General features: G+C 47.6%; 1 protein-coding gene across 9 annotated transcripts in view; it reads right to left on the bottom strand.

Moving 5' to 3' along the window:
* The window catches only part of CDC27 (cell division cycle 27), a 195631-nt gene that overhangs the window by 53459 nt on the left and 115199 nt on the right, over positions 1 to 26973 (bottom strand). For 6 of the 9 annotated variants that reach the window (XM_029574212.1, XM_029574215.1, XM_029574214.1 and 3 more), the window contains 2 exons: positions 26569 to 26741; positions 21705 to 21857 (listed from right to left, as the gene is read on the bottom strand). In XM_029574212.1, coding sequence (XP_029430072.1) covers positions 21705 to 21857; positions 26569 to 26741 — 326 coding nt within the window. The remainder of the gene's footprint in view (positions 1 to 21704; positions 21858 to 26568; positions 26742 to 26973) is intronic. The other 3 variants (XM_029574213.1, XM_029574216.1, XM_029574219.1) reach the window with 1 other exon arrangement.

The following is a 26973-nucleotide window of genomic DNA, read 5'->3' as shown; positions in this document are numbered from 1 at the left end:
CTGAACAGTGAACTTGCGAACAGCAGTGCGTGAACAAAAAAGACGCACAGTATTCGAAATACAGAGTAAAAGATTGTTAAGACAGGTAGGCAGGGATGTGTCACAAGCAAACCCCCAAACCAAGGGAGAGTGTCTGGAATGATCCATGGTATTACAGGAACGAAAATTAGCAGGTAAGGAATAATTTTCTTTTCCCTGTACATACCAGGATCATTCCAGACGGTGGGATGTACCAAAGCTTTCCCATCACGGGTGGGCCGCAGACAGCCCTGCTCGTATTACCTTGTCTCCAAGCTGACCGCCCGACGGAGCACCGACGTCCAGGCGATAATGTCTCGCAAAAGTATGGGTCGACTTCCAGGTGGCCGCCCTACAAATCTCCTGAGTGGAGACGGAGGAGCTCTCCGCCCAAGATGTCGCCTGGGCTCGAAGAGAATGAGCCTTGACAACCAGCGGAGGGTACTTACCTAAGCCAAGGTACGCCGCTATGATCGCTCCCTTCAACCACCGCGCTATAGATTGTTTGGAGGCCATGCAACCCTTCCGGGGTCCGGACCAGAGGATAAACAGATGATCGGAGAGCCGAAAATCATTAGTCACCTCCAGATAGCGTATCAGAGACCGCCGTACATCCAGTCTACGCAGGTCTCCAGACTCAGAAGAGGCAAAAGATGGTAATTCCACCGATTGGTTGAGGTGGAATGCCGAAACCACTTTAGGGAGAAAAGAAGGAAGCGTCCTCAGCGAAACCCCTTCAGGCGTAAAACGAAGGTATGGTTCTCGACAGGATAGGGCCTGCAGCTCGGAAATACGTCTTGCTGAACTGATTGCCATGAGAAAAATGGTCTTGAGAGTGACGTCCTTGATGGTAGCCGAGCTTAGAGGTTCGAACGGCGAACCACCGAGGACTCGGAGCACCAGATTCAGATTCCACGACGGACAAGGTGGGCGAATCGGAGGCTTCAAGTGTTTCACTCCTTTAAGGAAACGGGAGACGTCCGGATGCGAGGACAGAAACTCCTTATTTCCACTGCGAAGAAAAGCCCCCAAGGCCGCCATCTGAACCCGAAGAGAAATGTAAGCAAGACCCAAATCCAAACCTGCCTGCAAGAAGGAAAGGACTTGTGGCACTGAGGCCTGCATGGGAAGAATGTCATTCGCTCCACACCAATCCTCAAAGACCTTCCAGACTCGAACATAGGTAACAGAGGTGGACATCTTACGTGCTTTCAGTAGCGTTGAAATAACCAGCTCCGGATAACCGCGCCTCCTCAACTGACGCCTCTCAAAAGCCAGGCCGCAAGACAGAAGCGATCTGCCTCCTTGAAAAATATTGGTCCCTGGCGTAGAAGACGTGGCAGCTGACCGAGACGAAGGGGACCCTCCACTGTCAAATTGTGCAGATCCGCGAACCACGGTCATCGGGGCCACTCTGGCGCCACAAGGATCACCGGCCCTTGGTGTGCCTCTATCCTGCGGATGACCTTGCCCACGAGGGGCCACGGTGGGAAAACATATAGGAGACAGTGGCGCGGCCAGGGCAGGACCAGCGCGTCCACGCCCTCGGCGCCTCGCTCTCGCCTGCGGCTGAAGAAGTGGGCGGCCTTTGCATTTCCGGCGGTTGCCATTAGGTCTACGTGCGGTGTCCCCAATCGCCGTACTATTATCCGCATCGCCTGTTGCGAGAGCTCCCACTCTCCGGGATCCAAGTTTTGTCGGCTGAGAAAGTCCGCCTGTACGTTATCCACTCCCGCTATATGCGAGGCCACTAGTCGTTGGAGGTGAAGCTCTGCCCACTCCATCAATTTGTCGGTTTCCAGAGAGACCAACAGACTTCTCGTGCCTCCCTGGCGATTGATGTACGCCACTGTAGTCGCATTGTCCGATAGCACCCCGACTGCTTGATGGCATACTATGGGGAAGAAACCCTGTAACCCCAGACGGACCGCCCTGGTCTCCAAGTGGTTGATGGGCCACTTCGACTGTTCCTCCGTCCATCGACCCTGGATTGAGCTGTCCCGACAGACCACTCCCCAGCCTGTGAGGCTGGCGTCCGTGGTGATAATCACCCAATCCGGGTCCTCCAGCGACACTCCCTGAGCTAGGTGCCACGGTTCCAGCCACCAATGGAGACTGATGAAGGTTCCTCTCGGAATCGGAAGGATTGCCTGGAAATCTCTCGACACCGGCTGCCACCGGGAGAGTAGGGATCTCTGCAGAGGCCTCAGATGTGCAAATGCCCAAGGAACCAGATCGATGGTCGAGGCTATGGTCCCCAGTACCTGCAGGTAGTCCCAGGCAGTGGGCGTCTCGAGCGCCATAAATCCTTGAATCTGCTGACGCAGAGAATGAGCTCTGTCCGGATGCAGAAAAACCCTGGCATTCTTGGTGTCGAAGTGAGCTCCCAGAAAATCCAACGACTAGGACAGGACCAGGCTGCTCTTGGTGAAGTTGACAATCCATCCCAGAGATTGGAGAAGTTGTACCACTCTGTCAACTGTGAGGATACACTGCGCTCGTGACTTTGCACGGATGAGCCAATCGTCTAGGTAAGGATGCACAAGGATGCCTTCCTTGCGCAAGGTTGCCGCCACTACCACCATGATCTTCGTGAAAACCCGTGGAGCTGTGGCCAGGCCAAAGGGAAGAGTGCGAAATTGGAAGTGTTGACCCAAAATTTTGAAGCATAGGTAACGCTGATGAGCTTGACAAATTGGTATGTGGAGATACGCCTCCATGAGATCCAACGAAGCCAAGAATTCTCCCGGATGAACTGCCGCTAACACTGAACGGAGTGTCTCCATGCGGAAACGAGGGACTCTGAGGGACCGGTTGACCTGCTTGAGGTCCAGGATAGGACGAAAAGTACCTTCCTTCTTGGGAACCACAAAGTAGATTAAATAATGCCCCCGCCCAGTTCAGCGGCTGGCACCGGCACTATGGACCCCAATTGAAGGAGACGATCGAGGGTCTGCCGCACGGCTCCCTGTTTGATTAAGGACCTGCAAGGGGAAAACAGGAACTGGTCCCGAGGAGCGCAAACAAAATCCAAAGCGTAACCGCATCTTAGAATATCCAGAACCCATTGATCCGACGTGATTTGGACCCACTCTTCGTAGAAGAGAGCAAGGCGAACCCCCAGTCGAGGGACCACCTCGCGGGTCCGTCTGGCATCATTGGGTAGATTTAGCGGATGTACCAGCACCCTGCGCTTCCTTACCCTGGCGGTGCCCACGAAAGGGCCGGTTCCAGGAGTGCGAACGAGAAGAGGGAGCCAGAGGTGGCTGTTGCCTCTGAGGACGCGCTCTCCGCTGGTTACGATAATGGTTTCTGGAGTAATTATATGATCTTGACGAACGGGGTCGATCTTCGGGCAACTTGTGCACCGCGTTCTCATTAAGGGACTTGATGATCTGATCCAAGTCTTCACCAAAAAGATACCTACCCTTAAAAGGAAGGGACCCCAAACGGTGTCTTGGAAGAGGCATCAGCCGACCAATTGCGAAGCCAAAGGAGCCGACGCGCTGAGACCGCCGCCACCATGGTTCGGGCTAGGACCCTTAAAAGATCATATAAAGCATCAGCTCCATAGGCAACCACGGCTTCCAGTCTGTCCGCCTGGTGAGCCTCAGCGTCTGGTAAGGACTGGGAGGTGAGAAGCTGCTGCACCCACCGAAGACCCGCTCGCTGTGCGAGGGAACTGCAGATAGCCGCCCGCATCCCTAAGGCCGAGACCTCAAAGATACGCTTGAGGTAAACCTCCAGCTTCTGATCCTGCATATCCTTCAACGCCGACCCTCCAGTGACAGGAATAGTGGTATGCTTTGTGACCGCTGATACCGCAGAATCGACAGCGGGAACTTTGAGAATTTCCAAAAAATCGGCCGGCAGAGGATACAATTTTTTCATGGCTCTACCGACCCTAAGGTTGGCCTCCGGGGAATCCCATTCCCGAGTGATCAACTGCAAGATCTTGTGATGAGTGGGAAAAGACTTGGCTAGAGGCCGCAGTCCTGCTAAGAGGGGGTCCCCCTTCTTGAGAGCCGGGTCAGGCCCCACCGGTTCCAGAGGGGGATCAATATCCATTTCCTGGAGGATGTAGGGAATGAGGTCATCTAACTCCGCCGCTTGGAAGATGCGGATGACCCTAGGGTCGTTGCCCTCCACCTGGGCCGCCAAGGTGGGGTCGTCCACGTCAGGGTCCTGGGATTGTCCTTCCCCCGACGAAGTCTGTATTATTGATGGTGTCCCGGTAGGGCCACGAGATGTCCCCGCTCCCCCGCCTACTAAAGGTGGGGCGAGCCTGAGGGAAGGTCCCAACCCAGGAGGGGGGTAGGACATGGTATCTTGGGGGGAGAGGGTCCCCAGGTCCCGAAGGTCCTGTCTCTGCTCTGAAGAAAAGCCCTGTGCATCAGGACTATGAATTCAGGGGAAAAGGCCTGGCATCCTGAGGGGTCACCCACCGGGGGATCCTCCCTCTGCCTACCAGGATTAGACTCTGAGTAAGAGCCCAAAACGGGCCTAGAAGTGGGGAACGGATTATCCGTGTCCTCCTCAAAGCGCGGCATCAGAATCTTGCAACAAAATGTCCGCCGTTCCCACGTTGAGAGGGGACGGGGCCTGGCGCTTCCTTCCCATGCGGTCTGCAGCTCGAACGTCCTAGTTAGTAGCTGGCGCACATTCCCCCTCGGGAAAACAGCCTGAGCACAGACCCTCTTCAGAAAATAATCCGGCCCTGTCAGAGCCCTCACAAGGCGCCGCGGACTGCATCGCCGCAGGGAGAGAGAGAGGGGGGGGGGGGGGGGGTGAAGCTCTACAGGGGCTCGCGCCTAAAATGAGTGCCGACCCGGCAACAGACGCTTGCCATGGACCCCCACAGACCTGAAGAAGAACTGACGGGGAATTACCCTCCCGACAGCAGGCGGCCCCGGGGAATGGTACTTCGCGGGGCCGCAGGTCGGGACGTCTGTCGCTCCCCAAAAGGGAGGGGGGAAAACCTGGGTCAGGAGGGAGAGGCCGGCACTACCGACTTTCACCTCAGAGAGCCGGAGTCCAAAAAATTGCAGTCTTCTGCTGAAAAAGAAGATGAAACAAAAATACACTTACCCCAACTGAGCCCTCAGTGAGGAAAATGAGAAAAGAAAGAAAGAAAACAGGCAACAGCCTGTCAGCAAGCCACCAGGCTAGAGAGCGATGAGCCAGCACCAGCGGAGAGCTCTCCCCCTGCTGTAAGAGGAGCCTTAGCAAAGTGACCTAAACTGTAAATTTAAAACTTCCTTTTTTTTTTTTTTTTAAACTGGATCCCCCTGAGGAGGTAGCCCTAAGCTAACAAGCTGGGGACCACAAGTCCCCTGCTCACATCTGCTGGAGTCAGAACGTTACTGAGAGCTGTGGTTATATGGTTCCTCCCCTGGGAATTTTGTGTTCTGACTCCATCTGCTGGACATGGAACATAACCCACCATCTGGAATGATCCTGGTATGTATAGGGAAAGTAATGTTATTACAATTAAAAAGGAATTTTGGGAGCTAACTCAATTGTCTAATGCAGTGGTATTTGCAGACTGTCCTCAAGGGTACAAATGGGTCAGATTTTTTGGATCTCTAGAATGAATATGCATGAGAGATCTGCATGCACTCTACCTCAACTGTATGCAAATCTCCTTAATGAAAATTCATTAAGGATATCCTGAAAACCTGGTCTATTTGTGGCCCTCAAGGACCAGAAATGGACACCACTGGTCTAATGGCAGTAGTCTGCATTAGTATGTAGGCAATCTGGGTTTGATTACCAAAACTGGCTTTTATTCAAAGGCCTAGGAATGCTGCAGATAATTTATAACAAAAAAAAAAAAAAGAGGGAGCGCTACTGTACGCAATCAATCAAATCAATCAGGAAAATGTGCAGAAAAATTCAATGTCCACACAATCAAAATTATGTGTAGACATTGAATTTTTCTGCACATTTTCCTGATTGATTTGATTGTGTACAGTAGCGCTCCCTCTTTGATAATTTATAACAGCAAGACCTGCTGTTAGAATTAAAGGGTAAATCTGTACTAGATTTTGAAGGACTTTCTTCCAAGGGCTATGACAGATTAGAGGAAGATAGGCTAGGGAATACAAATGGAGAGCATGCCGGTGCCGCTGACTCCAGCTGTCCTGCCGCGTTCCACCCGGGCTGACAGCATTTTAAGCCCGGGCGGAGGAGGACCGGGGAGCAGCTGGGTCAGTGGGGGACCAGGAAGTGTGGCGACACACCTGCGTGTTCTTGGCGACACACCAGTTGAGAACCACTGATCTAAAACACAGAGAAAGGTGTAGTACAACACTTACAATATTTGAGCGAGTATTGTTAACTCGTTCTAGTAACGGTCTCAGATGTATACAATACATTTTTGCAAGCTAAGTTTAGACCCAAGAATACAACAATTTAGGGAAGCTCGGGAAAGACTGTAGACATGAAATTCCTGAACAAACATGAATGAGAATTTTTAAGCCTACAGAAAAGTAAGTCTATTAGTGTAAATGTGCAAGAAAAAAAATCAGTTGGTATACAGACAGTATTATATCCCAGTCAAATTTAAAGATGGGTATTGAAGATACGGATACCTGTTAAGAGGATGGGTGGTGAAACAAGAATGTATATACCACAATCAGTAAAAACAAAAAATGGTTTACAAATTACCTCCATAAACATAAAACAATTTACACTTCACACACACACACAAATGTAATAAAACATCCACACACAAAAAAATAAGAAAACAATTCCAATCACAATCAAGAACTTCTTAGCTACCACCAGCTCTTACCTATTATACTGGAAGAACCCTATCAAATGAGAAATTACTACTTACCTGATAATTTCCTTTTCTTTAGGCTAGACAGATGAATCCAGATCCAGTGGGTTATGCACTTCTACCAGCAGATGGAGACTGAACAAAGCTGACATCATAGTGTGTGTATATATATATATTCAAACTAACAAAACTTAACACCAGATAACCATTCCAGTACTCTGTCAACAGGAAACACTGAGTTCAGACAAAGAATGTACTAACACTAGTCTAGGGACTGGATTAATACTTACCAGTAACCTCTGGAAACCCATAACCACGCAGGAGGACCATAGCACAATTATTCAGCAGCCAAGGGCGGGAAGCTGGATTCATCTGTCTATCCTAAAGAAAAGGAAATTATCAAGCAAGTAGTAATTTCTCAGCAACTAGACAGAAGAATCCAGAACCAGTGGGATGTACACAAGCTACTCCTGAATAGAGCAGGCGGCTGCCCATGGTCCAGTCAAAACCACACGTTCAAAGGCTGCATCCTCCCAGGCCTCCACATCCAGACAATATTACCTGGAAAAGGTGTATAAGGAAGACCATGTCACAGCTTGGCAAGTGTTGATGGGAGATAATCTAATCTCTGCCCATGACACTGCCTGAGCCCTAGTGGAATGAGCCCTAAACTGACTAGGTAATGTCTGTTAAGCGTCCACATACATGGTCGTGACTACTTCCTTAATCCAGTAAGCTATTATAGCCCTCGAAGTCAGCTTGCCCTGTTTACTTCCACTGTCGAGGACAAACAGGCAATCAGTCTTCCTGACAGTTTTAGAAACCTCCAGATTCCTCACGATATGTCTCTTAACATCCAAGGATCGCAACAGGCGATATTCCTCCGCATCTCTCTATCTAGAGATGGCAGAGAAATGGACCCATTCAAGTGAAAATCCAAGACCACTTTTGGTAAAAAGGAAAGAACAGTACCCAGCTGTATCGCCCCTGAAGTCACTCTGAGGAACAACTCCTGGATATTCTACGCACAAACAAAATCACAAAAAACACAGTTTTCAAGGTCAGTAACAGCAATGAAAGGTTACACATCGGTCAACACCTAGAGCCCGCTAAGAAACCCAAAACCAGATTGAGACTCCACAAGGACACCGGTAACCGCAAGGGAGGACAAATATGTTTCACTCCTTTCAAGAACAGGCCACATATGGATGAGCCAACAAGGGTCCACCATTCACATTTATTTATATACCGCCATTCCATGTAAAGCTCACATCGGTTTATAAAAGTAACACTCATAGCTATGTATCACATAGAGACTGGCTACAGAGGTTGAATTCATCAACAGGCGTCAACTGAAATGTTCCATTACATATTAACCAAAGATCTAGGACATAAGGCAAGGGGCACAGAACATATAATACTACAGCAAATTTCACATAATAGCCAGGACGTTGCTTTGGGGTTCTTACATTCACTTGTTAAACACATGACCCCTGAAACAGGCAAGAGCTGCTACCTATACCTTTAATTAAGGGCCAATCTTTTATTCAAACCATCCTGCAAAAATTCCAAAATAATCAGGATCTGAACCGAATGAGGAAGAACCCCTTGTATGTCACACCAAGCCTCAAACACTCGCCAAACCTGCACATAGGCTAAGGAGGAGAAGTTTCTAGCTCGTAGCAAGGTGGCAATCACCGCAGTAGAATATCCACGCTTCAGCAAACAAGCCCACTCAAGGGCCATACCATAAGACAAATAGAGTTGGATCTTCAGTAAGAACAGGCCCCTGCCACCACAGATCCCTGTGCATTGGAAACTGGAGGAGGGAGCCTTTGCAGATCCGCATACCATGGTCTCCTGGGCCAGTCTGGTGCCACCAGAAGCATCATCCCTCTATCTCTAGACCCTCCAAACCATTCTGCCCAACATAGGCCATGGGGGAAAGGCATTCAGCAGCTTCTCCTCCAGCCATTCTTGTACTAGAGCACTGATGTCCAAAGTCTTTGGATCTTTCCTGTGACTGAAGAATGAATCAAGGACCCTTCACATTGCAAAAAGTTGCCAGTGGATCCAGAACCGGCAGACCCCAGCGATCCACTATTAGCTGAAACATCTCATCTGACAATTCCCATTCTCCTGGGTCCAGACTCTGTCTGCTGAGAAAGTCTGCTCTTACGTGGTCTTTTCCTATAATGGGAGAGGCTGAGATCTCCTGAAGATGCACTTCCGCCCATTCACTAAGTTGGTCTATTTCCTGCAACACTTGCTGGCTCTTGGTTTCTCCCTAATGATTGATATAGGCTACTGTCGTTGCATTGTCAGACAGACATTAACCGGACTGCGCGACCCTGCAACCTGTCGCCAAACTGCAAACATGTCAAACGAACTGCCTGTGCTTCCAACTGATTGATTGATGTTCCAGAGAGTCTCTTCTGCACTCCTGCACTGTCAGTTCCTGACAGTGAGCTTCCCAGCCTTGGAGGCTCATATCTGTCGTGACTACTAGCCAGTCTGGTGAACATGGGGAAACCCCCTTCCTTAGATGACTGCTTTTAACCACCACTGCAGTTGAGTGCAAATTTCCATTGGCAGGTGGAACCGAATTGAATAGTCTTGAAACTGTGGGCTCCAATGAGACAGTAAAGTGTGCTGAAGATTCGCCCATGGCACCACCTCCAGGATCCCCGCCATCAAACCAAGTACCTTCAGATAATACGCCCGACAGTGTAGTCCTGTGTTCGTCATTTGACTCATTTGCGCCATCAGCTTCTGAATATAGCTCTGACTGGAACACCCTGCCCTGTGTTCAGTCGAACCGAACACCAAGATATTCTAGTGACTGAGACGGCCGGAGTCTGCTCTTGGCCAGGATCACAACCCAACCTAACTCCTGCAACAAGGAGATTACCTTGCATGAGACCCGGAGGCTCTATTCCGGACTCTTGGTCCGAATCAGCCAGCCGTCCAAGTACGAATGTACCAGGATCCAATTCTCTCACAACTCTGCCACCATCACCACCATGACATTGCAAAAAGTTCTGGGCATGGTGGCCAAACCAAAGGGAAGCTCTGAAAACTGATAATGCCCCAAAACCATGAAACGCAAAAATCAATGCTCTAGTCAGATGGGAACATGGAGGTATGCCTAGGACAAAACCAGAGACGTCAGGAATTCCCCCGACTGTACTGCTGTCACTGAGCACAAGGTTTCCATACGAAAATGAACCACATGCAAATATCAGTTGACTCCTTTGAGATCCAGGATGGGACAAAACATTTTCAAGGCATACATCAAGAAGAATAATAGAGGAAGACTCCTCAACAACATACAAAAGAAGTATGACTCCCACAAGTAAAAAGAAAAAAATGGGTTACAAGTTGTAAAATCAGTATAAACATGGCAACTAAAATTCCTCCACCATAAAACACAAGAGAACACAAAAAGTATAGTGGCATGCATTGACAAACAAACCAGCAGTTAAGCATCTTCCAAATATTCATGATATGGACCCTAAATGCTGACATATTTTGCATGCTCATTCTTGAGGTCGAAGCGTAGCAGTTCAATATCTTCAATGTTCTATCCTATGACCGCCAATATTCAATGTTAGGGCAAGTTTTCCAGAAGGTGGCCACAGTAAACCTAGCTGCTAAGAGCAGGCAAGAAATCAAGCAGGTATACCAGCCCACTCCATAACCGCAAACAAAAAAGGCCAAGTTAGGCGGTCATACGCTTTTTCAGCATCTAGCGAGATAATGACTGCTGACATGCCCTTCACTTTAGCAAGTACAAAAGATTAAACAACCTCCTAGTATTGGACGTGGAGTTCCACCCCTTCACAAAGCCAACTTGGTCGGGGTGCTTCAAATATGGGAGCAATGTCTCAAGGTGGAGCCGTAATACCTTAGCAAGTATTTTAAAACCTACACTCCATAGCATCTTTCCCCTTTTTATAAATAAATGACATATTAGCATTGGCCATGGTGCCCAGTGATTGTCCCACCTCTCCCACAACATTAAATATCATCAGAAGACAGACTTGTGATAAGAATTTTTTGGAAAAAAAAAATCAATGGAATACCCATCCGGACCCGGGCATTTTCCATCCAGTACAGCTTTAACAGCAGCCTGTATTTCTAGTAATGAAATAGGCTCAGCCAGCATTTCCCTTTGAGCCTCAGGCAAAGGAGGTAATCCCAGATTATCCAGAAATCTATGGATCTCAGACACAGGGCACTCACTAGGAGCTTTGTAAAGTTCAGAAATGTATTGTACAAAGGCCTCCTCTATCTCCTGAGATTTAGCAGTAAGTCCCCCCATTGGCTGTCTTATTTGAGCTATATGAGCTTTACAAACTCTGTTTGGCCACTCTGGCCAGGAAAGACCCAGGTTTATCTCCATGCTCGTAATATCTGAGTTTAGTATACTTCAAAGTCTTCCCGATTTTATTTATTTCCAGAGTTTGCGATTCCCACCTACATTTATACAGGGCTGCAAGAGTTTGAGGAGAGACAGAATGCTTATGCTAGATCTCTAGGTCTTAATCAGCTAGCAGTGTAGATTCCTCCTCCTTTTTCTCCTGCTGAACATGACTGGCAAGACTAATGAGTTTACCCCTAAGAAAGGCTTTAAAAGTTTCCCATCTCAGAATGGGTGCGTAATCCCCCTCTGGATTGTGAAGATAAAATTCCACCACAGCCTCTTTAACAAAGGTTGGGAAAGCACTTATCCCCTAAAAGAGAGGTATTAAGTCTCCAAGTGTAAGGCTTAAATTGAGCGATTTCTAAGGTTAAACAAAGCTCAACCGGGTAATGATCAGAGATAGCACAGGACAATATTGTGCTACTGTCCATTTTAGATAGATTCGGAGTGCATAGAAAAAAAGTCTATCCTGCTATGAGACCTGTGCCTGGGGGAATAAAATGTGTAATCTTTATCCTTGGGATGAAAATGCCACCAGACATCAGTAAGATGAAACGTAGTTATAAGATCCCAAATTAGGAGCAGTGTGAGGGCCTTTATTTTCTTGAGACGCGAGAACTGGAAACACAGCCTGCAGGCTAAGGAGTCTGGACTATGTACACTCCACTGTCCGTCTCTTCTGCAGAGAGTTACAGGGAGATACCATGAACACATACCGAGGAACACTGTGAAACTCCAGCACATAGCTATTTTGTATCACCTCCAGAATTCACTGGTCTGTAGGGATCTCGACACACCTCCAATTTAAAAAAAAAAAAAAAAAAAGAGAGATGACCTCTCATCTTGTTCCCAGAAGTGGGTCGGCATACCTTCATTGGGAGGCTCAGGGTGCTCCACTACCTGAGCCTGCTCCCAGTCTGGGCTGCCTGGGACAAAAAGATAGATCTACCCAAAGGTCGAGTCCTCTGAAAGGCTGCTCCTCTGTAGGGCCGAAAACATCAGAATCTTTTAGTACAACCTCTGGAGCTGAAGGAATGTGGTGCTTGTTTCTTATCCTTTGGTAAATCGAGGAACTGGAGACTCACCCCATTTATTGGCCATTTTCTTCAGCTCACTCCCAAACAAGAGCGAGCCTTTAAAGGGCAACTTTGTAAGGTTAGACTTAAGAGACTGAATCTGCTGACCAATTTCTCAGCCATAGCTGACGCCTAGCTGCAACTACCGAAGCCACCCCTCTGGCCAAAGCGTGGACCAAATCGCAGGCATCTGCCAAAAAAAAAAAAAAAAAAAAGATGGCTGCTGTTTCTATGACTGCCCTGGAATTTACACCAGAATCAAATCGACCTCCTGAAAGAGCAGCAAACAAGAGCAAGCCACCAGGGAATAACAAGAAGCTATTTGCAAAGTCATTGCCATTGCCTGCTTGAGGATAGCCTCAATTCTTCTATCCTGTGCATCCTTCAAAGCCACTCCCTCTTCAATGGGAATAGCCATCTGCCTGGTAACAGCACAGGCAAGTGCATCCACCTTTGGAAGATGCAATTGCTCTTGCAACCGGATCCAGGTGGTACAATCCCCCTTTAAAATTTGCTTCTGAGGCACCCCATTCAAGATCAATTCATTCTTGAATAGCCTCCATAATAGGAAAGAAACTACACTTTATGCAAGGAAACCAGAATGGGATTTTTCTTTGGCTCTGACATGGATTCAAACCCAGGTACTCTCAGCATCTTCAATGACTGGGAAATGAGAACCAATAACTCATCTCTGTGGAAGAATCGCAACATAGTTCTGTAAGGTTCCAATCCCGGAGGAATCTCCCCATTCTCCAAGGATGCCATCTGGATCTGTATCAGGAAAACTGGCTCCAGGTGTATTCCGATGCTTACCTGTAGCACCAGGCATGCAGAATTTCACTATCTGTGACTGGATAAGGTTGGCCGGGGCAGAGGACTGAGCCTGAAGAAAAGATGCAGACCTTGAAAAAAATTCCAGCCAAGAAAAGGCTAAAGGATCCATGCCAAGTTCTTGGGGGAGTTCTGAGCCCACTTAACTACCTTCCCCTACTGAAGAACCAGTTAGGGAAGCCCCACGATCAGGTGACCCTTCTGGCAGCTTTCTCCATTCCCACACCAGGCAGGGAAGAACGGGGCTTAGTAAAATCAGAGGGGGTAATTCCCCCTGAGCCTCCAAACAGCGCTGACAAGTTAGAAGGAATGCCAGGCTGAGATGCCCAAATATGACACGCCACACACAAGGCAAGGAGCTTAGGGGTTTCTTCGCAATAGGGCTCACAACAGAGTGCTGAAATAAGCACCCAATTTGAGCTCAGACAGGATGCTCAAGGAATGCAAGTAAAGACAAGCACATGCGTACCTGTGTGCGCGCACAAATGGGCACCCTGGTAGGCACTTCTATGCTTCTAACTAGGTGCCGAACTAGGCGCTCAATAGGCTGCACAGTTGGGTGCACAAGCCACCATCCGACGGAACTGAAGAGGGCAGTATATATGGCACACAAAAAGCACAAAGGCCCCACCGTGGCCTACCACATGGCGATCCAGCAGAGCCTCAGAGCAGGTTCTAGCCGCTCTGACACCCACCCGCCCCCCTGAACACCATCTGAGGCAGGAACGGTAATCGGATCACCAGACTTGGCAGCTGGGATTCAATGTCAGGAAGTGCAGAGTTATGCATCTAGGATGCAGTAATCCAAAAGAGCTGTACATGATGGGACGCGAAAGACATGTGCTCGGACCAAGAAAGGGATCTTGAGGTGATAGAGTCGCAATCTGAAGATGGCAAAGCAATGTGACAAGGCAATAGCTAGAAGAATGCTGGGCTGCATAGAGACGAACCACCAGTAAGATAAAGGAGGTGATGATGCCCCTTATACAGGTCCTTGGTGAGGCCTCACCTGGAGTACTGCATTCAGTTCTGGAGAACGTATATCAAAAAGTATAGATACAGGATTTAGGAGGTCCAACCAAAATGGTGTGGGGTCCGTATCGGAAGACTTAGGAGAGACTGTAAGAACCTAAATGTGTATACCCTAGAGAAGAAGAGCTGCAGGGGAGATGATACAGACCTTCAGATACCTGAAAGGTTTTAATGATGCACAAACTTCAAGCCTTTTCCGTTGGAAAGAAAACATTAGAACTAGAGGTCCTGAAATGAAACTCCAGGGGGGACGACTCAGAACTATCAGGAAATATTTTTTCACTGAGAGGGTGGTAGATACTGGAATGCCCTTCTGGAAGAGGAGGAAAAGATGAAAACAGTCAAAGAATTCAAAGGGACATTGGATAAACACTGTGGATCCCTAATGACTAGAGGATGAAAAAAAAAATGCATGAGTGTAACTTGCTGGTGCAGCAGTTACTACTCATAACAGATGGTATAGGGGGATTACTACCCTCAACCAATAAGCCTTAATGCTTTGATGCAACTGCAACATTGCTCTCCGCTTCATGGGCAGAGGGAAAAAAGGGAATTGGATTCAAAGACAACCAAAGAGGGCCTAGTCTTTTACAATCTGGGAAATTGATAAACATGGGGATAACCTACACGAAGCGGCAGTTACTACCCTTAACGTAAGGCATGGATTTACTTGATTCCTTTGACATAACTGCAACATCACTCTCCGCTCTGACAGATGTGGGTGGAAAGAGGTATTCGACTCAGACAAGCAACACAGGCCCTGACTTATGGTCAGATGGACTATTACACAGATATAAGAGAAAAAGCATAGGACTGCTTCTACGGCCAGGTCCATAAGCAAAGCACATCAAGTGGCACTGTCTGAAGCCTCAAGAAGGCTCACCCCCCCCCCCCAGTAAGAGAGAAACATGGGTGTAACCTGCACAGCGTGGCAGATACTACCAGGAGAAGCTTGCTGGGAAGACTGAATGGACCATTTTGGTCCTTTTCTGCCATCAATACTATGTTACTGGAGAAGAAAGATTCCCCTGCTTGCACAACCTGAGGCTACTCACTTAAAGAAAAAAAATCCACTCACACACCTTTCCGCCAACTGCCAAATCCTGACATCTCCCAATTAGTAAATGGTGATCAACCAAGTCAAATGTACTTGACAAATCAAGCAAAATTAAAACAGAACTGCCTGCATCCAGTATTTGTATTTCAGTCAGGGATGCCAAAATGGATACTGTATTGTGCCCCTTACAAAAACTGGACTAATATCTAATTTTCCAGCAGACTAAATAAATTGTATAGTTGAACAGTAACTATCATAAAAGTAAATCTGAAACAGAACTATAGTTCTCACATTTAGCTGAATCTAAAAAAAGGCTTTTTCCAAAATGGGCTTCACTACTCTGTCCAAGCAGTAGTGTGAAGCAAAGGTGTGGAGGGAACTCCATGTCGCAGCTTTGCAAATTTCGTCCATGGGAACCACCCGCAAGTGGGCCACCGAAGCCTCCATAGCCCAAATGGAATGAGCCTTGACATGGCCTCCCAGCTGTAGACCTGCCTGCAAGCCAGTTAGACAAGGTTTGCTTGGAAACAGCAACTCCCAATCTATTTTTGTCAAAAGAAATGGAGAGTTATGTAGATTGTCTGTGGCCTGCAGTTCGCTCCAGGTAAAAAGCTAAGGCTGTGCAGTTTGCTCCCCCTGATGCGAATGAGGCTTAGGAAAGAAGGTTGGTAAGACGATGGACTGATTAAGGTGGAAATCAGTTACCACCTTTGGCAGGAACTTAGGGTACGTGCGAAGAACCACCTGATCGCGGAAGAACTTCGTGTAGGCCAGGTACAACACCAACGCCTGACGTTCGCTAACCCTGTGCAGCGATGTGACTGCTACCAAGAAAATGACTTTCCAGGTCAGGTACTTCAGATCATAAGAGTACAAAAGCTCAAAGGAAGCCCTCATCAGGTGGATTAAGACTATGCTGAGGTCCCAGGAAACCGCAGGGGGCCTGAGGGGGATGTTTCAGCTGGAGCAAACTCCGCATGAAACTACCCACAATAGGCTGTAACAAGATAGACGATCTCAGTAGGCACCAATCACATTGAAATGCACCCTCACCGAGGTGGTCTTCAAACCAGCGTCCGAGACGTACAGCAGGTAATCTAACAGCTTGGAGGTGGAACATAAGAACAGGTTCAACCCCTGGCTGTCACACTACAACAAAAATCTTCTCCACTTCAGGCCGTAACACTTCCTAGTGAAAGGCTTCCTGGATTCCACTAGGACCCAAGACACTCCCTCCAAGAGATTCAGGGGCTGTAAGGTCACAATTTCAACATCCAAGCCGTGAGGGGCAAGACCTGGATGTTGGGATGGTGCAGCCTCCCCTGATCTTGTGTCAGGAGGTCCAGGGATGTTCCCAGATGGATCGGTTCCTGCAGGAAAAGAGCCTGCAGGAGTGGGAACCAGATCTGCCAGGGCAAATAAGGTGTGATGAGAATCTTTGTCCCCCGATTCTGCTGGAGCTTCAGGAGCATCTTGGACACCAGGGGAAGCGGAGAATAGGCATACAAGAGGCCCCTGCCCCAGTGGCAGAAAAGGCATCCGACACCGTCCTGCCATTCCCCCTGGCCAGAGAGCAGAACTGGCCTACTTTCTTGTTGTAAGGTGAAGCAAAGAGGTCCACATTTGGAGTTCCCCAAAGGTGGAAGATCCGGTCCACTATCTCCTGCTTCAAGGACCACTCTTGCGGCCGGAAGGAACGACTTAGGCCATCTGCCAGTACATTTGCCTGCCCCGGCAGGTACCTGACTTTGAGAAGGAAGTTCTGGGTCAGAGCCCCCGACCAGATATGGATTGCTTCCTGACAAAGAAGGAACGATCCCGTTCCTCCATGCTTGTTGAGGTAGCACATAGCTACTTGATTATTGGTCTGGATGAGCACGATCTTGCTGGCCAATAGATCCCAAAACGCCCTTAGGGCATACTGGATCGCCCCTAGCTCCAGGAAGTTGATCTGGCACCTCTCCTACTGAGCTGACCAGTGAGCCTGGGTGCAAAGATCTTCCACATGTGCTCCTCAACCCAGATGGGAGGCATCCGCGGTGAGTACAACTTGAGTGGGGGAAGCCTGGAATGGGACCCCCACCTCTAGGTTGGGAAGAGCTACCCACCAGGACAGGGAGTCCTGAAGTGGTGGAGTGACTCGAAGGTCTTGAGTGGCCTGGTGCCACTGAGACCATAGGGTCCACTGCGCCCTGGTCATGGCCATGTGTCCTAGCAAGCATAACATGCTGTGCACAGAGATCTGGTGACTTCACGAGATCGCCCCCAACAGAGACGCCAAAGTGACAGCCCGATCCCTGGGCAAAAATGCCCGAGCCATATCAAACCTGGCACCTATAAAGTTCAAGTGCAGGGATGGAACTAGCTGGGACTTGGGGTAGTTGATTAAAAACCCCAACGTCTCTAAGATCCGAATGGTGGTTTGTAAGGACTGCAGTGCTTTCTACCTGGAGGCGCCCTTGACGAGCCAGTCAACCAGGTAGGGAAAGACCTGCATGCATTGCCTCCTCAGACATGCAGCCACTGCCGCAAAGAACTTTATGAAAACGCAGGATGCCGAAGGCAGACTGAAGTGAGGCACCCTGTACTGTAAGCGGTGTTTGCCCACCACAAACCGGAGGTACCATCGGTGGGCACGGGCAATTCCTATGTGAGCATAGACATCCTGTAGATTGAAGGAGTAAAGCCAGTCTCCCCCACGCAGGAGAGGAATAAAGGCATCCAGCGAGACCATCTTGAACTTCTCCCGCATAAGGAATTTGTTCAAGGCCCTTAAGTCCAAAATCTGATGAAGGCCTCCTGTCCCTCTTTGGCATGAGGGAATACATGTAGTAGAAGACACTTCCCCGCTGACTGGGAGGAATGGGTCCGACCACCCTGGCCATTATGAGGGTGGAGAACTCTTTGAGAAGTATTTCCTGATCCCCTGAAGACCCCCAAAAGGGGCATGGGGAGAGTCCAGGGGATCTTCTGGAAATGCAACATGTACAACTGGAGAGGACTCACCAATCCGAGGTGATGGCCATCCAACAGACCACAAAGGATGTGAGCTGACCTTTGACTGGAAAGTCCACTGCTGGCTATACGGACAACTGGCTTAGACTCCCTCGCAGCCAGTCAAATACATGTAAGCAGGAATCTGCTGAGGCGCTGGCTGAGTTCTGGGACATGCTGTTGCCTAGGATGAGACCTTGGTCCGATCCGCTGAGACCATGCCCTACCTGCAAGAGGATAGTACCTTCCTTGGCTGGTAAAAAAAGAGGTGTCGAGGTCCCTGCCTTGAGGAGTTTTTGCCCTAGGACTGTGGGTCCGAGGTACTAGCCAAGAGGTGCCGCAGGGTGTCATGATGATCTTTGGGTTGTACTTCTGTCTCCTTGATTTTGTCACTGAAAAACTTTTTATCCAGCACAAGGCAGGCCAGCAATAAGGTCTTGCACTTTGGGTCAGAGATTGGAGGCCCATAGCCAAGCCATAGGACGAGCCCCAATGCTAGCCGTGGCTACCCTTGTTGCTGTCTCAAAGACAAAATTTGTTTGTCGCATTCCAATCCCTGCTGCGCATCCTTCAGGAAGTCTTCCTGGACTTGCTGAGGGAGGCAGCCTATCAATTCCTTAACTTGCTTACAGAGGTTCCTGGAATACTGGCTCATATATAGTTGGTAGCAGGCACTGCGAGCTGCAAACAGAGCCCTGGAAGACCTTGCAGTGGAGAAGAGACATGGGTGCAAGACCTCTTCGCTTTAAGGGTTGACTCAACCACAGACTGATGCGGGAGGTGGCACGGCACAACCCTGGTGGATTATTGCACCAGGTACACCACATCGGTCTTTGTTTACCGGAGGGACCAAGATTGGATGCTCCCAGAGCTGGACAATTAAGTCCTTGAAAATATCATGGACCGGGACTGTAACTACTTCCTTAGGAGCATCCACAAACTGAAGGAACTCCAGCATCTTGTGGCTGAAGTCTTCTTCAGTCAGGAGCTGCAAAGGGACTGACTTCACCATCACTCGCACAAAGCCTGCGAATGTCAGGTCCTCTGGAGGGGAGTGGAGTCTCTCCTCTGGAGAGGGTTCAGAAAGCAGTTCCTCAGAGTCCTCAGAGAAGAGACAGAAGGCTCATCTTCCTATGGGTCGTATGGGGCATCAGCCTCACTACCTTGGAACACTGGAGGGGGGGGGGGAGCATGAAGTACAGTCCTGGGTGGGGCGCAAGGGGCACCTAGAGCCCCTCAAGCATTGAAGGAACCATGGGCCCCGGGAGCACCATCGGCACCAGGGCATCGACGGACCCAGTAACTCAAGGCTCGGTGGCCTTAGAACTGGAGGGGGGGTGGGGGGAGGACCACTGGAGCCTATGGCCCTTCCTCATCTGAGGAATCTGCGATGGGAATGGTCTCCGATGGCGGCCTTACTGGTGCCCCCTGCGGCAGCGAGGGCTCCTGAGGCAGTGCACAGGTTGCGTCAGCAGTGCAGTGAGCAGATCCAAGCGCTCCAGCAACGGCACCAGTATGGACAGTGAAGGCCTCCGGTAGTGGCAGAGGCCTTAAAGGGGCCCGGCAGCTTGATGCCCTGCAGGGCTCGTCCCATCACCAACCACGCTCTCCGCTTCAACTCCTCCTGAAATGCTCTTGATAGTACAGTTCGAGGAGGTGGTGGTGGTCTAATCTAGTTCCTCTCAGAGCCCCGAAGGGAACTGGTGCCCTGCACAGATACCGTTGGAGACCTCCTCAGCGTCAATGCCTCGTCGTCATGGGGCTGCTTTGGTGAAGTTGCAGACGATGCCAGCGCCTTTCCGAGCTTGGAGGAAGGTGACCGATGACTGTGCTTCCTTGACTTTTCCCGATGCTCGGTCCAGTCTTTCCCCGGCGCAGAGGACGATGGCGATGATCTAGACAGAGAGGGAAGAGAGACATGGGCCAATCCCCAGCACCTACTTCCAGCTGGGAAATTGGCAAGGGAGAGGATAAGACAGGGCCAGTACCTCCTGGGTCCTCTTTACCGTGAGGTGTCGACGTCCCTGATACAGATATAGAAGGCTTAGACTTCCTGGCCCCAAACAACTTGTCTAATTTGTCTAGGCATGCTCGATGATTCTTGGAGGTCATTTAAGCACAAAAAGAACAGCCTCATACATTGTGCGAGGCCCCCAGCCACAGACTGCAGACCTCGTGGGGGTCTGTGATGGACATGGTCCAGGGGCACTGGGGGCAGCGGAGGAATCCGGAGGACACCATGAGGAAAAAAAAAAAAAAAGCAACCGAGCAGTCGATGGCCAGCAGTCACCAGGAGACGGCACAGTCTGTAATCGACCGCAAAGAACGAGGTACTTACCGTGATGCCTCTAACTAAGGCCGGGAAAGGATTGAGGGACCCGGCATAGAAAAGAATGAGAGATGAACTCGAAAATACCATTTTCCAAAAGAAAAAAGTGCAAGCTCCACATCTGTGAGGTGATAGCTCCGCGAAAAAAAAATTAAGAGTCTGAAGAGGTACCCCACGTGGACACCATGGATAGTGGCATGCTGGGCATACTCAGTGTGCCTAGTCAAAGTTCTAGAAACTTTGACAAGTTTTCCATGCTGGGCTCCATCTGATGATGTCACCCATATGCGAGAACTAGCATCCTGCTTGTCCTAGGAGAAAGCATCATCACAAGTACTGGCAAGGTACAAGATAGCAGCTCACTGGAGAGCTAACACACAACCAGGCAAGCAGGAACTATACAGGCGGCTCCAATATATCTATCAGATGGGGGGGGGGAAACAAAACAACTTACAGCAATACGTAGAAATACTATGAAGGCTATTGAGAAACAGTGGACCTTGTTTCAAACTTGGGATAAAAGCCACTGAGAAGTGTTTTGACTGAATGAGGGGTGGGGATGCTGATTGCATTTGTATTGTTTATGTGCTTATTTTATTGCTGTATATTTACAAAATATTTTATGATTGTCTGGTCAAGTTGTAAAGCTTTCAATAAAAAGTTAAATTGTAAAAAATGAAATAAAAACTAAAATAAAAACTAGCAAAATTATATATTCCTCACAAGGGTGTGTCAACCTGGAAGTACGTCTATCTGCCAAGAGCTGGAGGTATGGTGAGAGGGAATGTGGAACATGTGCTGGTCCAGGCCAGTGTTAAAAGTTAGCAACCCTTCTCACCCTGCTGATCAACTGCATGAGTAGCTATCCAACACTCATGCCAATTGATTGGCAAGACTAATGTCATAAAAATGGTCCAACTAGGAACATAGTCACTCATGAAAAACCTTTACCATTATATATATATATATATATATATATATATATATATATATATATATATATATATAAAGATAGATAAATGGATGTTCTGTTCTCACTCATACCAATGTTAAAATATTTAGAAAGGGCAAGAAGTACATAAGACCAGATTTGCTTAATGAATCTGGGATGCCACTCATACTCTAAAATTAGGTACATGCAATTGAAGACATTCTACCTCGGGTGAATTTTTATCCATATCCGTTAAATCCTTGGACAGGACAGTAAGAGCCACATCCTTCTGTAGATGCCACAGTGTTGTAGAATAAATTTCCATGCCTTCCACCCTGTAGTTCTCAATTCGCCTCACTTCTGAGAATATCCTTTCAGCCTGGAACAGGGAAAGTTCCAACATAAATCTAAGTATACATACATTAAATATGCACCCAAGTATAAAGGCAGGACACCACAGACAACGGTAATCTTTAGGAGCACAGACAAAGAAAAATTGGTTCTTACCTACTAATTTTCTTTCCTGGAGTCCCACAGACCAGTACAGATGATTGGGTTTTTCTTCCCTACCAGCAGATGGCGATAGAAGAAAAGCTGGTACACAATATAGTGTGCCACCTGCAATCTCTCAGTATAATCTGTAACCAAGCCAGCACAAAGTAGCCTCCTTAACTTTGAGCAGGGGAAAGGTAAAAAAATAATCAGTAACTAATTCCAACTGGATAACCCCCTCCAACTTGAGGAATTTGAGCACCAAACAAAATAACACACACATATATATATATATGCGGGCGCATACACACAGGTAAGAATGGTCTTCAGAAATTCAGGGCAAGCTTCTGTACTGGTCTGTGGGACTCCAGGAAAGAAAATTAGCACGTAAAAATTAATTTTTCCTTTCTTATTGTCCCCTCAGACTAGTCCAGACAATCAGGATGTATCGAAGTGTCCCTAAAGTAGGCAGGAACCTGAAAGACCCACTAGTACTACATTCTCACCAAATTCTGCTGAGTCTGGAGCCTGAACATCCAGCCTATAATGCTTGATAAAAGTACATAAAGACCACCAAGTCACTGCCTTGCTGATCTCCTGCAGTGACACCAACTGCTATTCAGCCCAAGACATAGCTTGAGCCAGAAGACCCACCAGAACCTGTAGCCCCTTATAAATGGAGACAGAGGCAACAGAAGCCTTTGATGCTTTCTCCCCTTTGTTGTGACCACTGAATACCACAAACAGATGATTAGACTTGCAAAAAACGTTTATGATCTTCAAATATAGAGAGCCCTGTGCATAACCAACACATGAAGTTCTCTGGCATGGGTAGTAGCAGCTTCCAACCTTCTAAAAAGCAGGCAATTCCACAGATTGACTCAAATGGAAAGAAGAAACTGCCTTTCATTAAACAAAACAAAAAAAAAAGGAAGAAGATGGTACCATTCTAATAGAAACCCCATCCTCTGAAAACTGAAGGAAGGGATCCCTGCACAACAAAGCTTGAAGCTCCAAAATATGCCTCAGTGAGCAAATAGCTACCAAACAATTTGTCTTTTTTTTTTTAATTTTATTTAATTTAGGGTAAAATCCTTCAAAGACGCCCTTCTCAATGGTTCAAAAAAGGGGACGAACACAATACCATCAAAACCAGATTAAGGTTCCATGGTGGAACAATCCACTGAATTGGAGGATGCAAATGTTAAGCACCCTTGAGAAATCTCACTACATCCATGTGAGAGGCCAGCCTTATGCACCTTCTTTATGTAACAGGCCAATGCTGCAACTTGTACTTTTAAGAGAGTTCAGGGCTAAACCTTTCTGTAATCCCTTCTGCAGAAAGGAAAGAATCAGTGGACCTGAGGCAGAAAAGGGAAAAACCCATTCCTGATGCCAGGACTTGGAACACCTTCCAAACCCACCCATACACCAAGAAAGTCAAGGGCTTCCTAGCTTGAAGTAGGAATGTGATAATTTCCTCCAAATAATCCTTAACTCTCAACTTTCTCCTCTCAAAAGCCAGGCCACAAGAGGAAAGTGGTTCCACCTGCTCCAAGAAAAGTCAGACCCTGACACAGCTGTCCTAGAATATGACAGACTAAAGGGACCCTCTAACTTGAGATTTACCAAGTCTACAACCACGGTGAAGCCACCAGGATCACCCTGCCTCTAATGCTTCTCTATACACCTGACCATCATACTACCAGAAGCAAAGGAGAAAAAATGTAATGTGGGATCTCTTGAGGCTGGGAAATAGTATCAAAGCCTTCTGAACTGTCTTCGACTCAAAAACTGTGGAGCCTTGGCATTCAGTGCTGTTGCCATAAATTCCAACTAGGAGACCCCTCCAAATGGTCTTGATGAGCAATATCACTTTTGGCGACAACTCCCACTCTCCAGGGTCCAGAGTGCGTCTGCTCAAAAAATCCACTTGAACATTCTTTCCATCACAGACACCAGATGCTGACAAGGCCTTCAGATGTTGCTCTGTCCAACTGACCACCACCCCGATCTCCAAGGAAATCACCTGCATCTTGGTGCCTCCCCTGTCAGTCTGAAACAAGGCATGAAAGTCTTGTCAGACAATGTGACTGCAATAGCATATATCAACAAACATAAGACAGAACATTAAAGCTTTGCTGATCACTCTTATTTCCAAATAACTGATGGACTACAAGGCCTCAGACGCTGATCACAAGTCCTGCGCAGTTTGCTCCACACAAATGGCTTCCTAGTCTTTCAGGCTGGCATCCGTTGTCACTATGACCCAATCCAGAATTTCCAACTCTACTTCTTTGGATAAACTGTCCTGCAAGACTCACCAGGAAAGACTCAAATCTTGCTTCCCCAGATAGAAGCAACCTGATCTTTAAATCCTCCGACTGGAGATTCCACCATGACAGAAGGGCTCTCTGTAATGGTCTCATGTGAGCAAATGCCCAAAGAACCAGGTCTATCAGACACCATAAAATCCAGGACCTAGGCTTCCTCAGGCACAAGTGACAGATCTGATCCTGAAGCTTGAGCATTCAGTCATATTAAAAAAAACAAAACAAAAAACCCACCTTTGCCTACACTGGTCTCAAAACACACCAGAACATCTTGAATTGGTAGTGGTAGATTAAGATATGTTAACACTGTCCTTTCAAATCTTCACATTATCAGATGGAGGGGGGAGAGCATGGGGGCAAAGAGGTTCTCCATCCTGCAACAGAAGGCTCTGAACACCCTGTGGTGGGCGATATTTGCTGGGGTAGACTGAGCGAAATGAGAGCGCCTGCTGGATCTACCTGCTCTTGGGCTCCTTACCCCAGGAAGATAAGTCACTTGGAGTGCGATGAATTTCCCTTCCATGTTTGTGGAAAACATTGCCTGCTGGTTGTCCCTGTGGACCCTGACTGCCTTCCTCCCTCGGGTGTCCTTGCATGTGCGAGAGATAAGCCAGAGGGAGCTGCGAGCGATCAGGCACATTTGCTGCGTTCTCTCCCCCTCTGAACCTCGGTCTTGGGTTTGGCCATGATCTAAGTAGGCTACCCTGCTCTTGCTCGAGGCATTTGTAATCAGGATGATCTGATGAGCCAGCTGTCGGAGGGGCCCTGAGACCATTGAACTTTACCATGGACAGAACATGAACTATTGAAGCCATAAGACCCAACATCCAACCAGGTCTGCTTGACCACCTTCACTGGGGACTTTGCCCATGATTCTGTTTGCAGGGAAGAGTCCATGGCTTGAATGGTGTGTAGCTGAGTCCCTATGAACGCCAACTAAGGAGATCTTGGATTTGGGGTAATCTATTATGAAACTTAGTAACTCCAATTCCTGGATGGGGCACAATATTGACCTCTTACCTTCTGTCCCAAAAGTGCCTTGACCAGGCATAATCCAGGAAGGGAAACATGCATCCCCAGAATGCAAAGATACACTGCTGGACCTTTCATGAAACTCAAGAGTCTGATGCTAGACTAGACCAAATAGCAAAATTCATGTTGTGTGGAACACAATTTCTCAAGCTAGTCCTGGACTATCCCTTAAATCAATCTAGTTTTCAGAATATCCACAATGAATATGTAAGAGACTGTATGCAAATCTGGACCAGCTTGGGAAACACTGATATGAAGTCCACAAGAACGTCTGATAACAGTCCAGGCACTTCTTGAAGACACTGACCTTTCCTACTGACATAGCCAAAAAATTGGCAAAATCAAAATGAGAAATAACTGCTTTGAAGGGAAGATAACCAAGAAAAAGAAAAGGGGCATTAACACTTGTGGGGAGCCATGGAAAAAAAATGGGCTCAATGCAGACATTTTGAAAAAGGAAACTGCAAAAAAATAAATTTAAAAAAAAGTGTGAAAAGATATTACAAACTAGGAAGGAAGAAAAAAAAACATTAAAGCATACTACAAAAAATGTGAAAAGTTCTTTCAATAGTGAGCAGGCTGCTCTGTGAGGCAAGAAAAAGATAACAAGAACTGTGAAAAATACAAGATCGAGGCATGCAGTGGTTGAGCAAGAACATGCCTAGTGGGAGTTAAATAATTTTTTGGATAGATATTTGAAGCACATGCCGAGTGGAGTTCAATGAAAGCTCTGGAAGAGACTGCTGGGTCAGGGTGACGTCACCAAGTGCAAAATGCATGAAATGATTGGCGTATGGCAGCGCCAAACATTTGCTGAAAACTACATTTGCATAACTTCAACTCATATCAGATGATAAAGGGTGACAAAGATGGGCATTTTGATTTGCCGATATGCTGCAACAAAGCTTCTCTGTTGCCTAATGAGATTCAGGAGTTTTTCCCCCAACTAAAAACCCATGAACTTGTGACAAGACCTGCACTTCTAAGTGATACACAGCCTGACTCCAGTCACAAGTCTTATACCATAGAACAGCAGCATAACATGGATAGAACTAGTCCACTAGTTCTTAATGTTAATATCATATGAGCATTTATGGAGCTTCAGACTCTGCTCACAGCTTAAATGGCTCAGTGACAGAAGACTGATATTGCTCAACACAAAAAGCTGATCATCATGCTGTTTCCCTAACACCACCTATTCAACCAGTCAAGAGTATTAGCCTCATTACCTACCTGCATGTACTCTGCCAGTTCAAAGTAGGCTCTTCCGATCTGGCACAGCACCCAGCCAGTGTTGTAGTGATGAGAAGGTAAATGGTTCAGAATATTTATCGCTTCTTTACAGTTGTAAGAACACAAGGCTAGGTAACCTTTTCCCATGTCACGCAGGAGACTCATCAAACCTTCTAGGAGAAGAACAGAGTTCATACAGTGGAGAAGAGAGCACATTTTATCTCTATGAATTTCTAGATATTAATGCAAGATACACATCATGAGGAACTCACTGGCAAAGAAATCACATCTTTCTCCTATTGTGGGTATTCTTCTTGTATGCCTCCTTTCAGTCAACACAAGGTATCAGGTAATGTGTACTCATCAACAAAAACTGTTACAGGAACATTATATGTCCAAGACAGA

The sequence above is a fragment of the Rhinatrema bivittatum genome, chromosome 12 (assembly GCF_901001135.1).
Source record: "Rhinatrema bivittatum chromosome 12, aRhiBiv1.1, whole genome shotgun sequence".
Lineage (NCBI taxonomy): Eukaryota > Metazoa > Chordata > Amphibia > Gymnophiona > Rhinatrematidae > Rhinatrema > Rhinatrema bivittatum.
This window is presented reverse-complemented; position numbering and strand designations above follow the sequence as displayed.